Below are 16781 nucleotides of genomic sequence, written 5' to 3'. Positions count from 1 at the left end.
AAAAAAGATAAAAAAAAATTTTATTGCACAGAACGAATACAATTGTAGTACATAGTTAGTACATATCACAAATTACAGAAAAGAGTTGGTGCATAACTGAATTGACATTCGGAGGTTCCAGGACTCCCCGCACTAGGCTAGGCCTGTATCGCGGGAGACCAGATGTACATTTTTATGTCATGCGAGTTAACTAGAATAATAAATATAATAATAATAATTAAAAAATATTAAATTTCACATCTCTCAGGTGACAACCCTACCGCTCGAGACAGTCGCAACGCAATACCCTTTAACGTCATTAGAGGTCGCACAGACATTCTCCGGACACTGCAAGGTTTTATACGTTTCTAACTAGTTCTAAAAGTCTAGACTTTTCTAAAAGTAACATTCGAATAACGACTACAGCAGCATCACTGTTCCCAGGAAGCATTTATACGTCATTATGACGTCAGAGACGTCTTTATAACGTCATAATGACGTCGCTGACGTTACTTTGCATCCTGGGTTGCAACGATGCTACTGCGAGGGCGCTGGCGGTGTCACTGTTAACTGTCAATCTCTGATAAAATCAGTAACGAAGTTAATATTCTAATCGCGGCAGTAATGCGGCAACGAACGTCACTCATTTTATCAAGGAAATTGACAGTGACAGCGCTAGCGGCAATGCCGCCAAAGTTGCCATTCGAATGTAACTTTTAGGTTCCATTTGGTTGGCGACTGCAACAGCGTTACTCATGTCACTGTCAATATCCTTGTTAAAATGTGTTGCTGTCGAATTGCGGTCGCGATTAGAACGTTATGGAACGTTCAGTTCTTCATTCATTTTCTCAATCAGATTGACAGTAACATCTTCTTCTTCTTCTTCTTCACGTGCCATCTCCGTCCAGGAGGTCGGCGACCATATGTCTATATGTCTCTCTATGTTCAGTCATGCGAATTAGTCTATCTATGCTCTTCACTTTTAACCAGTCTCTTATATTTTCAGTCCATGATGTGCGCATTCTACCGTTACCACGCTTTCCTTCAATTTTTCTCTTAAATTATTAATTTCAGTAGGTTGTATTTATTGTTTCTATAAATATGGTCAAAATATGCTGCTTTCATTTTCTCCATTGTTGATACTACTTCTAAACCTTTTTTCATGGTTTCCAAAACTCTGACATTAGTTATTCTATCTGTCCATTTAATTTTGAACAGAACATGAGAACAGTAACATCGCCATCATCAATGCAATAACACAGCAACAGCAACACTGTTGCAGTCATCATCCGAATGTAACCTTTAAGCAGTTTAAGCTATTATTGTTGCCGTGTCGGACATTGAGTGACAATGTCAGTTGACTTTAGCTTTTTAGGGTTCCGTACCCAAACGATAAATACGGGACCCTATTACTAAGACTCCACTGTCCGTCTGTCTGTCACTAGGCTGTATCTCATGAACCGTGATAGCTTAGACAGTTGAAATTTTCACAGATAATGTATTTCTGTTGCCGCTATAACAACAAATACCAAAAGTACGGAACCCTCGGTGGGCGAGTCCGACTCGCACTTGGCCGGTTTTTAAATACCTTTACGGTAGTACAACAGTGAACTGATGGATTTTCCTTGTAACTGCAAGAACACGCATTTCCTGTTAACAGACAGTGGAAATAGATTCCATTTCTATACCAACTTCCAAGGATTTTTTTTATCAACGTAGTTTGTCACAGGGATCGGATACCGGTATTTTATGTATGGGAACGAAACCGGTATTTTTCTTTCTTTGCTAATTATTTCATTTCTAATTGGGCAATCTAATTTATGCGATGTCGTTACCTAAAAACACAACTGAGTCCTACATTTCGACTACAAAAAATTTCGAAATATATGGTTATTTCGATGTTTTTTGCAAAAAACCGGTTCCGATCCCTGGTTTGTCATGCTATATCTTAATTACTATGTGATCTATTATTCAAAAAAGATCTTCTTCTTCTTTTTTTTCGATAGCTTAGAATAAACGAAATTATTCTTTCTACATTTTCTATAGCTTTGTAGTATTAAGTTAATGTTTCTGTGATTTTCTGGTAAAGTAATGGTATGGTGTGGCATTAAATCAGCCATACCTATTTTTAAAACAATAATACCTTGATTTTATAATTTTTATTATACCAATTTGCTCAAATATTTGGGGTCTTCTTTTTTAATGCATACGATAATAACGCAACCAAATTTGCGCAAAAATAACAGCCAAGTTTGTTACTTATTAGCAAAACTCCAGCTCGTGTTTCCCGTCGGCCCATCCGTTTAATATCTTATTCAACAGAAAAGTTATACCTGAACCAGTTTGAGAACAAAGATGACCTTTACAGAACGAGCATATATATATATATAGCTTACAATATACATAATTATATATAACTTAGCCCCACGATGAAACCACGTCGCCAATTCTTTATTAACGCCATAGCGAAACCGGTTGGGGGTTGATCCGTATATAGCTCAGGATAGTCCCATTGTATACCAAGCATTTGACACAGAATAACCTGTATACTGTATATGTGCGTTGTGCGACCTTGAGATCTAAAAGCTTTGGGACTGGTGGAACTCGGTTTGTAACTCGGTGAGATTATGTAGATTTGTGTATGATTGCCCCATTTCTATTTATACTTAGTCCGTTTGACAGCAAAGCTTAATATTCGGAGGGAATAACAGCTAAGAACGTTTAAAGTCAACGATGTAAGTGCTGATCAACGGGTATTTCATTTTCATTTTCTTTATTTAGGATTACCAACAGATAACATACATCTTAAATGCTCTTAAATCTATATAACAATCATGACTGATGCTTATCTAATTATAGGGTATGCGATTAATAGTACTTTAACTTCTAGCAATTAAGGCTATAATCGGGTGTACCGCGAAGTGTACTTGCGACAGTTGCTATTCGAGTTTTATTTATTCGATCTGTTTCGATATGATACTGATCTGTCAGTATCAAAAGTGACGTTTTTGGTTGAAGAAATGTCACTTTCGACATCATATCGGAAACAGATCGAATAATTAAAACTCGAATTGGCCTGAAACCTTGGATGGGGTGACCTGACGCTCTTCCGAACCACTGAACTGAACCATTTGCGGCAACCTGTCAGCTTTCATTAATTATGAGTTATTAATAGGTATACACGCCATGGATGGTTAAGAGGGTTAAATAAAATATATGGTTAAAAGATTTGGTTATACGCCCTTGTTGCACTATTTTCTTTAACATGACGCTTGTTCTTGTCAGTAGTTGTAGTGTTTTACCTTGCATGCCTGGATTACTTCTCTGTAACTCCTCCCTTCTTTGGTTTCTAGCGTAAGAATCCAATTGATCGAACCTTTTAAAATTGCATTCCCTGGCTCCAATTAAATTACTATTTTCTTGATCTGCGCCTGAAAATCACAGGATAACGTTACGGAGATGCTTAAAGCTCTCGCGAACTTTCCTGTCGCGTGCGAAGTCTGAAACCTCTGCCCCGCTTGCTGTTTCATAATTCCTGAAACTTACCTTGCTGTTTTTCTAATCATTTCATGTTTTTTATAATAATTTCAAAGCTAATCGACCTAAAATTCACTATAAATTTTCCTTGACATATTTGTTTCTTTGTTTCGACATAATCCGTCAAACTATTAAATTACTCTAAATTCCTTAGCATGAAGTTTAGGTCGTATAGTTTTCAATTAGTTTGTTCTAAATTTTACCTAAAAATTGTTACTGGTGAACAAATATTTTCAAATATTTTCAAAATTAATAACGAAGTAAAGAAGAATTCTAGAAAATGTTATTGCTAGCTATATAAGCGGCCCAGCGGACATCTGAATTCAGTTTGCTTCTAGTTCCCAACAAAGGAACATCAGTTGTAAGGGTCCGTGCGGGGCCAAGCCAGGCCCCGCACCATCAAGAAACCCTCGATCGCGCTCATTAAAAGGTTACCTGTGTTCCTGGCGAAGTCTGGCGCTCTCTGCACGCACCCAAGTCCGGTGGTGCTTTGCAGTTGCTCTAGCGGAGCGCCTCGTCTCCTAGGCGCGCGCTATCGGCGCGCCTCGCCTCAACAGGCGCGTGCTGTCACCGCGCCTCGCCCGCTATCGGCGCGCCTCGCCTCAACAGGCGCGTGTTGTCACTGCGCCTCGCCTCTTTGAAGAGCGTGCTTATCAGCGCGCCTTACCCAGCGCGCCTTACCGTGCGCGCGCTATCAGCGCGCCTTACCCAGCGAGCCTTACCGTGCGCGTGCTACCAGCGCGCCTTACTGTGCGCGTGCTGCCAGCACGCCTCACCTTTGCGCGTGCTATCTGCGCGCCTTACCTTTGCGCGTGCTATCTGCGTGCCTTACTCTTGCGCGTGCTATCTGCGCGCCTTACTGTGCGCGTGCTACCAGCGCGCCTCACCTTGCGCGTGCTATCTGCGCGCCTTACCTTTGCGCGTGCTATCTGCGCGCCTTACTGTGCGCGTGCTACCAGCGCGCCTCACCTTGCGCGTGCTATCAGCGCGCCTATCCGTGTGCGTGCTCCTGCCTTGCACGTGCTATTAGCGCGACTATAAACTTTATTTTATTCTTTTTGTAATTTAAACCATCTGTAGCGTGTCATATTTAGACAATAGCCGTTAAATAAAGAACCTACCCCTGTTATATCTATCTTTTCCTTTCTACCTCCTCACTCCTAGCTCCGTTACTCACTCCTCCAATATACGTGGAGGAGGGAGTAACGTGACAGTTTTGGCGCCCAACTTTTAAATTTACCGGCTTTCTTAATCCTCTAAATTCTAAATTATAGACAGAATCCGTGTCTTTAAATCTTAAATAACTTTTCGGCCTCTTTCTGTTTAATTTTTTTTATTTTATTTCTTTAGTCAAATATGGCACGCACCATTAAATACGCTAATCTAAACAAAGCAGAGCTAGAATATGAGGTTCGCATTAGGTTAGAGGAACCTAGGGAAAACTTGGTTGCCTTGAAAAAGCAAGCAGAGGTTTTGGGTCAATCGCAACCCGCATCGGAGGTACTTAATTCCATTATTCCTCCACAGGAAGATTTATTACAGATTGAGACTTGCCTTACCTTCATACAAGCAAAAATTGAGCAGCTTCAAGCGAAACCTTCGCTATATGCAACTAAAAGGTTGGAATCATTTATCAATCACTTACATTATAGATTTAATCGTATTGATCTAGATCATGACTCTCCTTTTGCAGATAATCTTAATACTCTCTCTGAAAGATTCAAGGTTTTGGAGAACAGTTATGAAGGCTTACTATTTGAATCAGCGGAATCTACCCCTCAGTTTTCCCAACACGCTCCCGCGCCCGAGACCTCTGAGACATCATTAGCTACTTCTAACTCCCAACAATTAAAATCTCCTCTCGGCCAACAGACCTTCCAAATTGTTTCTCCTTCGAACGTAATCTCTGAGCTGAGGAAACTTGCTTATAATGGTGACTCTTGCCCAAAATCTTTTCTTCAAAAGGTACAAGAATTCAGCACCTCTCGCAACCTTAAAAAGGAACGTCTTGCTGAGTTAGTGTTTGAAATCTTCACTGATAAAGCCCTTCATTGGATACGCTTTCAAAAAATCCGTAAACCAGATCTTTCCTGGGACGATATTTCTAACTTATTAGTTAGAGATTTCGGAAATACGGACTACGATCACAAACTTTTGACTGCTATTCACGCTAGAACGCAAGGTGAAAGTGAAGCGATCGTTATCTACGTCTCCATTATGCACGGCATGTTCTCTCGCCTTAATAAGCAATTGCTGGAATCTGAACAACTGGCAATCCTCCTGAGAAACATACGTCCTTCTTACTCAGTTTTTGTTGCACTCAACAAAATAAATTCTATTGATGAACTCCTAGCGGCATGCCAAAATTATGAACATATTTTGGACAGAGACCGCAACTTCACAGAACCCAAACCAGCTGTAGACCAACTGGCTTCGGAGTTCAACTATATGCCTACTCCATCAACTTCCAAATTCTCTTCTAATTATAATTCTAAATCTGCATTCAATTCGGAGGTTAGACCTGGCAGATATAATTTCTCAAAGCAAGTAAATAGCATTAATAATAAATTTACTGCTAACCTTTTCTGCGTCCGATGCCGTAGCAATGGACATTCCCTTAGCACCTGTAACCAACCTCACTATCCTATTTGCTTCAAATGTGGTCTGAAAGGTCACAAGTCCCCTGATTGCCCTAAATGCAATCCTTCAAATAGTTCTTCTCCAAAAAACTAACTCAGCGCGACTTAGATAAAGCTCATTACTTTAATGCAAATGATTGGAAAGATTGGCTGTCTTATCTTCGTAACTTTTTCACTGTCTATAAAATTTCTTCAGTTCTCTATGAGGAAGAACAAGATAGTGACAGACCATTTTTAACATTCACTATAGATAACATTCCCTTCTCTGGCTTACTAGATAGCGGCAGTTCATTAACCATTCTGGGCAATAACTCCCATTTCGGCCTTTTGAAAATGGGTTATCCTTTATCTAAGTCGTGTCCAACTACAGTTTCTACAGCCAAAAAGAAGAATAAACTACATTCAATTGGCCATATAGACTTGCTCATGACTTTTAACAATAAAACACACGCAATAAGAGCTCACGTATTCCCGGAAATACACCCTTCTATAATTCTTGGAGTTGATTTCTGGAAAGCTTTTGACTTGATTCCTGATTTACTAAAACCTAATTTTCTTGATGACTTAAAGTGTAACACGATTACACTAGAACAAGAAAAAATCTTTACTTTCGAAGCCTTAAAGTCTGAACAGAAAAACATCGCTAAAGATATAATTACTCGTTTTCGGCAGATTTCTTTTGAAGAAAAGGGCGAACTTGGAAGAACTCACCTGGTTTGCCACAAGATTGACACCGGTGATTCCCCTCCAATTAAACAACGCTGCTATCGACTCTCTCCTGAGAAGCAAAAGGCGCTGATCAACGAAGTGGACAAGATGCTCGCTTGGAAGGTAATCGAACCCTGCGAGAGCCCTTGGTCATCACCGGTTATTATAACCCCTAAAAAGAATGGTGAGTGGCGTTTCTGTGTAGATAGTAGGAAATTGAACGCCATCACTCGTCGTGACGCCTACAGCCTTCCTTTCATGAACGAGATCTTGGATCACCTGCGGGAAGCTAAATACCTGTCTAGCATCGACATCGCTAAAGCATTCTGGGAAGTTCCATTACATCCTCCAGACAAGGACAAAACTTCATTCTACGTTCCCGGCAGAGGAATGTACCGATTTGTGGTCATGCCTTTTGGTCTCACCAACGCTCCTGCAACGCAGCAAAGGCTTATGGACACACTCTTTACCCCAGAATTCGAACATAAGGTATTTTGCTATTTGGACGACATCGTTATCGTATCCAAAACTTTTGACGAACATATCTCCCTTTTACTAAAAGTTCTCGAAAAACTAACTTACGCTGGCCTAACAATTAACTTCGAAAAAAGTCAATTCTTTAAAAAGGAACTCAAATACTTGGGATTCATCGTCGACGAACAAGGCTTAAGGGCTGATCCTGATAAGGTTCGTGCTATATTAGACTATCCTACACCAACCACGAAGAAAGAAATCAGAAGATTCCACGGCACCTGCAGTTGGTTTAGAAGGTTCATACCTAACTTCAGCACTATAGCAGCACCACTGAACAAGCTAGCAGCTACGGGTAAGAACGCTCCTAAATTCCTTTGGACTTCTGAAGCTAACACAGCCTTCCTGAAACTCAAAGAACTCTTGGCTACAACTCCCGTCCTTGCCTGCCCTAACTTTGAAGAACCCTTCGCCGTCCATTGTGATGCCTCAAATTACGGAATCGGCGCGATTCTGACTCAAAAACATGAAGATAAAGAAGCTGTCATCGCATATATGAGCAAGACCCTGAACAAGCACGAGCAAAACTACTCAACCACTGAACGCGAGACTTTAGCTGTAATTACTGCTTTGGAGCACTGGAGATGCTACGTCGACAACGGTAGACAGTTCACGGTATACACCGATCATGCAGCCCTCAAATGGTTCTCAAATTTATCTAATCCTTCAGGAAGACTTGCCAGATGGACTCTCAGACTTTCAACTTTCAACTTCATTCTAAAGCACAAACGAGGTAAGGATAATGTCGTCCCAGACTTACTATCACGCTTCAATAACAAAGACTCGGATCTTCACTATACAGCACCTATAGTCCAAGAAAATCAGCATAGAAACAACGACGAAGAACTTTATATCAGACTTGTTACAGATTGTCAAAACAATCCCGACAGCTATCCAAACTACAACTTCAAAGACAACAAGTTATTCCGTCAGAGGTGCAATCAAGACTCCTTATCGAATGATTTCATTTGGAAAGAAGTTCCACCTCCTGCAGAAAGAAAGTCGCTGATTGAAAAATTTCATGGACTTCCGTCGGCACTTCACTTGGGAACCTTCAAGACTTACAAGAAACTTTCACAACACTATTACTGGACAGGCATGTTTAAAGATGTGGCTAGACTCATATCTACATGTGAAACATGCCTATCCTACAAACACTCCAATCATTCACCCTATGGTCCTATGGGCAAACCAAAAATTTGTTCACGACCCTTCCAATGTATATCCCTTGACCTTCTAGGCCCTTTACCTATGACTAGAAAAAGAAATCAATACATACTAGTCATAAACTGTTATTTTACTAAATACAGTATAATTTTTCCTTTAAAGCGTGCCCGAGCTCCAGACATAATCTACTACCTAGAGAATTTCGTGTTTCTAGTTTTTGGAGTCCCACAAACGTTAATCATGGACAACGGACCTCAATTCCGTTCACGTGAGTTCCACAACTTAATTAATAAATATAAAATACCCTTCGCTAACTTTAATCCCCTTTACTGTCCACAGGTTAACCCGACAGAAAGATATAATAGAACCATAATAACTGCTCTAGCATCCTTGGTTGGTGATGATCATAGATCATGGGATACTCACCTCCCAACAATTCAGTCTGCTATGAATAACTCGACTAACCTAGTAACTGGCTACACGCCTTCATTTTTGGTTTTCGGACGCGAAACTATTCCTTGTGGTTCTATTTATTCACACTGTCAAAATCTTGACGAAATAGTGTTCCTTCCTAGAGATATTTATGCCAATAACCTGGCGCTCTTATCCCCAATTTTCGATAAAGTTCAAGTCGCCCTATTTAAGGCACACTCTAAAAACAGCACTAGATACGACCTTAGAAAATCCTTTAAGGAATTTGAGGTTGGCGATATAATTTGGAGGAAAAATTACGTCCTCAGCAATGCCGGCAACTATTTTAGTGCCAAACTGGCCCCTAAATATATCAAATGCAGAGTTATCCAAAAACTCTCACCTCTTGTCTATATACTTGAAGATCCTAATGGGTCCAGAAATAAATGGCACATTAAGGACTTCAAAACTTAATTTTTATTAATACCTATTTAAATTAATATTCATCACTTCATCTTAGGTTTATTTTTTTATTTTTTTTTTTTATCTTATATTTCCAGGCATCTAATATGCTTCAGCTTGCGACTAGACTTCAATGTCTCGCATGGCATCTTCTTCCGGAGCGGTTCTCCAATCTAAAATATAAAAAAAATATATATATATATTAAGCTACTTGGTCATTCTATTTATGCCCAATACTCGTGGTAGGTCTACCCCTACCACAACTTAAGTAGATACTAACTCTATTTTTCTTACTCTCGTCGGCTCTAAACCGACTAGATTGTATATATTTTTCATCATTTTTTTCCAGTGGAGCGGCCGACTACTCCCAAAAAAAAACAAGCCATAGGTCATTGAGAGTTTTTCCTTAGGAGTGTGAGTCATCGAACGTGAACCACAACCCCTTACTCATGTCTGAGATGGATAATCGCGTGATTTTTGAAAGAGAGGTATGAACGGACAGGAAATTCCCTACTTCATTTTGTTTAACTTTATTCTAGCACTTCATCTCATACCCTGCACTAATTCTTCTTTAATAATTAATTCTATGTTTTCTTTAGCACTTCACCTCACTTTGCACTACTTTTACGTATATTAGACAATAATAATAAAAATTTAAAAAAAAACTTTCCCGTTGAAGTTAACGTAAAAGTTTTTTTTTCCGTGGTTTTTGGGGTAATGTAGTGTTTTACCTTGCATGCCTGGATTACTTCTCTGTAACTCCTCCCTTCTTTGGTTTCTAGCGTAAGAATCCAATTGATCGAACCTTTTAAAATTGCATTCCCTGGCTCCAATTAAATTACTATTTTCTTGATCTGCGCCTGAAAATCACAGGATAACGTTACGGAGATGCTTAAAGCTCTCGCGAACTTTCCTGTCGCGTGCGAAGTCTGAAACCTCTGCCCCGCTTGCTGTTTCATAATTCCTGAAACTTACCTTGCTGTTTTTCTAATCATTTCATGTTTTTTATAATAATTTCAAAGCTAATCGACCTAAAATTCACTATAAATTTTCCTTGACATATTTGTTTCTTTGTTTCGACATAATCCGTCAAACTATTAAATTACTCTAAATTCCTTAGCATGAAGTTTAGGTCGTATAGTTTTCAATTAGTTTGTTCTAAATTTTACCTAAAAATTGTTACTGGTGAACAAATATTTTCAAATATTTTCAAAATTAATAACGAAGTAAAGAAGAATTCTAGAAAATGTTATTGCTAGCTATATAAGCGGCCCAGCGGACATCTGAATTCAGTTTGCTTCTAGTTCCCAACAAAGGAACATCAGTTGTAAGGGTCCGTGCGGGGCCAAGCCAGGCCCCGCACCATCAAGAAACCCTCGATCGCGCTCATTAAAAGGTTACCTGTGTTCCTGGCGAAGTCTGGCGCTCTCTGCACGCACCCAAGTCCGGTGGTGCTTTGCAGTTGCTCTAGCGGAGCGCCTCGTCTCCTAGGCGCGCGCTATCGGCGCGCCTCGCCTCAACAGGCGCGTGCTGTCACCGCGCCTCGCCCGCTATCGGCGCGCCTCGCCTCAACAGGCGCGTGTTGTCACTGCGCCTCGCCTCTTTGAAGAGCGTGCTTATCAGCGCGCCTTACCCAGCGCGCCTTACCGTGCGCGCGCTATCAGCGCGCCTTACCCAGCGAGCCTTACCGTGCGCGTGCTACCAGCGCGCCTTACTGTGCGCGTGCTGCCAGCACGCCTCACCTTTGCGCGTGCTATCTGCGCGCCTTACCTTTGCGCGTGCTATCTGCGTGCCTTACTCTTGCGCGTGCTATCTGCGCGCCTTACTGTGCGCGTGCTACCAGCGCGCCTCACCTTGCGCGTGCTATCTGCGCGCCTTACCTTTGCGCGTGCTATCTGCGCGCCTTACTGTGCGCGTGCTACCAGCGCGCCTCACCTTGCGCGTGCTATCAGCGCGCCTATCCGTGTGCGTGCTCCTGCCTTGCACGTGCTATTAGCGCGACTATAAACTTTATTTTATTCTTTTTGTAATTTAAACCATCTGTAGCGTGTCATATTTAGACAATAGCCGTTAAATAAAGAACCTACCCCTGTTATATCTATCTTTTCCTTTCTACCTCCTCACTCCTAGCTCCGTTACTCACTCCTCCAATATACGTGGAGGAGGGAGTAACGTGACATAGTTTGACAAAAACTACCAACAATAAGGCATAATTATTAGCTGCGAATCTATTTAGATTAGGATTGAGTTTTCCTAATTACGGTTTTTTTTCTATTTCCACATCATTTAAAATACAAACCCATAAATACCTATAAAAAAATAAACAAATAACTTAGTCAAAAATATAAATACAATTTTGAGCCAAGACACCGCATTTGAGGTACTTTTACGACCAGAATCACAAACAATAGTGTCGGGATGTATTATAAATACGCGATATAATCCGGTTTCATAGTTTTATTTCATGAGTAACTATCGCGGTAACCGAAGACAATATTACACAAACAATAGTCCTTGAAACTACGCTAAATTCGTCAATACAGCGTTAAACCAAACTATAAATGTCCGCCAATGTCTAAATCCACTCCAGACTAGGTCGTGTATAAATAAATCCGCCATTCACTGCGAAATGCCGACACAAGGCACATGTTGGCTGGACGTGTGACATGTATGGTCTGCTCTATATTCTGATTTATTACTGTCGGTTTGGTTATGGTTACAAATGAGGTGGGATTTGCCGCTTTACTGGTCGGAGATTACACACATCGGTGACAGCAAAGACGAGGCCTTTACACTGAGAAAACATAATTAAGGAATCTATTTAGCATCTAACTACAAAATGAAATAAAACTATGAAAGCGGATTATATCGCTAACGTGGGGATATAAATTCAATATACGCGATATAATCCTGTTTTATAGTTTTATTTCATGAGTAACTATCGCGGTAACCGAAGATAATATTATCTAACTACAAAATTAAAATAATTAACTAAATTAACAGATTAAAATTTGACAATTATTTTCATGAAAGGAGGAAACATTTTCCATAATGTTAATATCCAGGAAAATGAAGACTAGGATGGAGAAGCGATCTTTCGTTGTCGTCTTAACCTTCATATTTGCCTGAAAGTCATTTAAAAATTACACACTTCAGCAGAGAATTAAAAAAGTAAAATTGCTAAGAATAAAAGCTTAGACAACGAGCTAATTCAATAAAGGTCACGAAACTCACGAAGGTTCATTGCCCTTATGGCGTTTTGCCAATTTCAATCAAATATTACTGCCCTTGGTCTTGTCACCCTTTTCAAAATGCAAACGTTTTATAAAAACCGGCCAAGTGCGAGTGGACTCGCGCACCCATTATGCAAAAAACGGCAAAAAAATCACGTTTGTTGTATAGGGGCTCCACTTAAATATTAATTTTATTCTGTTTTTAGTATTTGTTGTTATAGCGGCAACAGAGATATGATCTGTGAAAACTTCAACTGTCTAGCTAACACGGTTCATGAGATACAGCCTGGTGACAGACAGGCAGACAGACGCGGATGGCGGAGTCTTAGTAATTAGGTCTCGTTTTTACCATTTGGGTACGGAACCCTAAGAACCTCTTTCAAGCTGAGAACTCACAGCAGCTGCCGCATAAGAATTTTTACGTTCAGTACTACAAAAAAAAAACAAAAGAGGCTTGTACAAATCCCTTGTGGCATTAAATATGCAGCTGTTATATGGAAAAAGTAGCTCGCAATGTCCGTATTTAACTTTTAATTGCAACTATTCAGAAGCTATTACCTATATCCACTTATACCTATACATAAAATAGGTATGAAGAAACATGAATTGAAATGACTATATTTCTTAAGATTGTTTTTTTGCAGTTGTGATGTGAATTGTTGTGATTCATTTGCAAGTTATACTTATCGGGTCAAACAAGTTTTGACATCCCCTGCAAACTGGTTTGAATATACGGGATTTACGGGAATATGCGATTGGTATAATTTGCATGAGCATTTACGTAATAATGTCGTCCCTTTCAAATCAATCTAAGAAAAACGGGACGACACTACAGTGTTGCCACTTTTTAATTTCTACTCTTTTTTGCCAGACTGTACGTTCGACTGATTTACTAATATTAAAACGGAAATAAAATTATTACGTAAATGCTTACCCATAAAAAACATAAGAAGAATAAGAAGAGTATTATTTAAAATTTAATTTAATTTTTTGTAATAAAAATAGAGCAGTTTCTAGATTATTTTAGGACTTAGGATGTTTTCATTTCATTACCTAGTTGATTTGTTTGTAGAAAAATACATTCCCGCACAACCATTCATTTAAAGGAACTTGGCGGTTTCACTACCGGGGACATTTTACTTACACCGTACATTTAAAAATGTTCATTAAAAAAAACTTGATTTTTTGGTCAAATGGTGTAGGCAGGTTTCGAAATATTCCAGATAATTATAGTCTGATAATTATCGCGATAATTATCCGATAAATATCGGATAATTTTATTATCCCAGGTATGGATGGTGGCTATATTTATTCTCTTTGAATTCTTTAGAAAATTTTATCACGATAACTATCATTGATAATTATCCTTTCGAACCCTGGGTGTAGGTATTTTTTTACTAACATGTCTAACAACTAGCTATTTCCTGTATTTCTGATGCAAAAATGTATTTCGCCGAACAAGAGCATGTGGTCAAGGGCATAAATATATATACATTCCCAGTTTCAAAAATATGTGTACGCTCTTACACCTTAGACAATAAAGTCGTGTTCACATATTTATGAGCCATTGGTCTGGATCGATATTTTTGCCTTCGACTTTACTGCGTGGGCCCGTACGGTGTAACTATTTGTGACGTTTTCAACCAAAAGGTAACACATTCTCGCTTGTCGATAAGGTTGATTTCAAATTTAAGCTATATGGAAATAGCGCGTTATTGACAACCGACAATAAGTACCCTTTTGATTGAGAATGGCACAATTATTAATCTGTGGTACGGTTCTAGAGAACTAGGCTGAACGGTAAGACATATCAACACAAGGTGCTGTTACAGATACTGTATGTTGGTCTAAGATTATTTAAATGACATAAAACCACACAATTAAAAATAATTTCTATCAGATCATATTATTAAAGAGGGTAAATTAATAAATAAGCTTTGTCTTTTAAAATTGAATAAACTAAACGAAGAATACAAATGTAGGTACGTAACTACGTAGGTTAACATTATTAGTTAAACAAATATAAATACTAACTACAGTATTTATTGTGAAAAGAATGTTATCATTATCACTAATAAAAAAAACAACACTAAAATTTTAAAACTAACACGTAGTTTTAAAAATTATGAGTGGAAATCGTGTTAGTTTAAATCAATATAACACACTAAAATTTGAATGCCGATAATGTGCAATAAATAATAATTTTCATTGAACAATATAAAACAACGCGCGGGTTTATTTTGTTCCAATTCTAAAACGTGAAACTAGCACGAAATATTAGTAAAACGATACGCAAGGTCAACTAAAATCAGCAAAACAAATTACGCTCAATACATACCTTTAAAGACATTTTTCTCAATCGATTTTTCAGAAAACAGTCATTATTTAAAACAATTACACAGCACGCGCACAATTTCTCACAAAACAATCAATAGAATTATGTAATGTACTCTTATATCACTGTATTACAACAACACAAATAATTTAGGTTATTTTTTAGTCACCAATGTTTACGACTTTAAATTGTATTATGGTTTTAAAAGCGGCGTACATCACTGCTCGATGACATCTCACGAGTGATTATTTTTCTCTCATTCACGGCTGTCGTTCTAACTAAAGTACCCTGAGTACCGCTTTGTTGCAATTGTCCGTGGCGCTAGTGTCTATGTGAGAAGGAGTGTTAAGTGGGCGTTAACTTTAGTTCTGAATTCTGCCACTTGTATTAATGATTTGGTAGTTTGGTGTGAATGCGTGAAGTTGAGTGTTGCTAGAATTTGAAATAATTCGCAACAGATAATAATAAACAGGAATAATTTTAATAATAGACTTAAAGTTATTGAGAATACTCTAAGGTTTATGTTGGGTTTATGTAATTAAAATCAATACAAAACACTATTTTATTGCACGTCGCTGCATTGCACTGCCATCTAGTGATAAACTTTTCTGTTCCGTAACATTGATGCCCTTGCTCTATGCTCATTTAGTTCGACATTTTTTCGCCAGATGTCTACATCAGTTGTGTTATTCATTAAACCACTAAACTTTGTTTTAATTAATCATAATTCAATTGTTATAGATACCTACTGAGCTTATTGTCATAAACTTATGCAATTGGACATTTTGTTTATATTTTGTCAGTCGTGAATTAGCTTTGATTGAACCATAGTTTTTGCGTAGGCAGTGGCGCCACACTGCATTGGTATTGTTGAAGGTGGCTCAGGAAATCGAGGAAAGGAAGCCGACGGAAATCGAGGTTAATAGCGTAGATATAATATTTGCTATTCAATCATCAGATGTCACAACAGCAGAGCGGACATCATATAGATCTCCATGTGGTAACATTTCTACGTCATTATGACGTCCGTTACGTCATTATGAAGTATAAAAGACGTCATTATGACGTCGCTGACGTCACTGCTACCTAGGGTGCGCTGACGAGGTGCGTACGCAGCTCCGTAGCGGGTAGCAGCGTCGGCGCTCGGCGCCGAAGGTGCAGTCGGGGGTGCCGCAAGTGTATAACGGCGAGCAGTACATAATAATAAATACATAAAAATAAAGTAGGCTGGCTGTATGCTATTGTGACCGCTTATCATCAGGGAATACGGATGCTTATTTGCCACCGCCGTTAACTAAAAAACCTTGGGAACCTTGGGAAATAAAAGAAACAATTTTTGTATTTGTGATTATTTGTCTCATTAGAAAGAAGAAAGAAAGAAAGAAAATACATTTATTTAACGCCACAACAGATTACATATATGCAAAAGGAAACATACAGACAAAAAAACATTAGACGCAAAAATTGGACACCACTCAGCATAATGCCGCGATAATCCATGGCGCTGGTTTTCAGTGGGGACCTGACTTAAAACTATGAGTTGGTGGCGACACATACGCTATAATTACGCGCATTAGCTGTAGCTATTCTATTATTAAGTGTCTTAACTGCTTCAACAGTGGAGCGGACCGGTGTCGGCGCCGAAGGTGCAGTCGGGCGGCGGCGCACATGTATAATGGAAGGCCGTGATGAGCACGCCGGAGAGCGTGTTTTCAAAACTTGTAAGATAAGCTGCCTGTGCTCAGAATACTTGGGAATCAATATGTACTCCCAGTACCG

At 39.1% G+C, this 16781-nt stretch overlaps 1 protein-coding gene across 1 annotated transcript in view; it reads right to left on the bottom strand.

Annotated features, from left to right (window-relative positions):
- Window positions 1-15255, bottom strand: part of LOC134741959 (ankyrin repeat domain-containing protein 29) — a 65653-nt gene extending 50398 nt beyond the window's left edge. Inside the window, exon 1 of the mRNA XM_063674857.1 lies at window positions 15006-15255. Within this exon, the coding sequence (XP_063530927.1) occupies window positions 15006-15017 (12 nt within the window). The 5' untranslated portion in view covers window positions 15018-15255. The remainder of the gene's footprint in view (window positions 1-15005) is intronic.
- Between the last annotated feature and the right edge of the window lie 1526 nt (window positions 15256-16781).

Source organism: Cydia strobilella, chromosome 6 (assembly GCF_947568885.1).
Source record: "Cydia strobilella chromosome 6, ilCydStro3.1, whole genome shotgun sequence".
Classification (NCBI taxonomy): Eukaryota; Metazoa; Arthropoda; class Insecta; order Lepidoptera; family Tortricidae; genus Cydia; species Cydia strobilella.
Note: the sequence above shows the minus strand (reverse complement) of the source record. Positions and strands in the feature narration are given on the sequence as shown.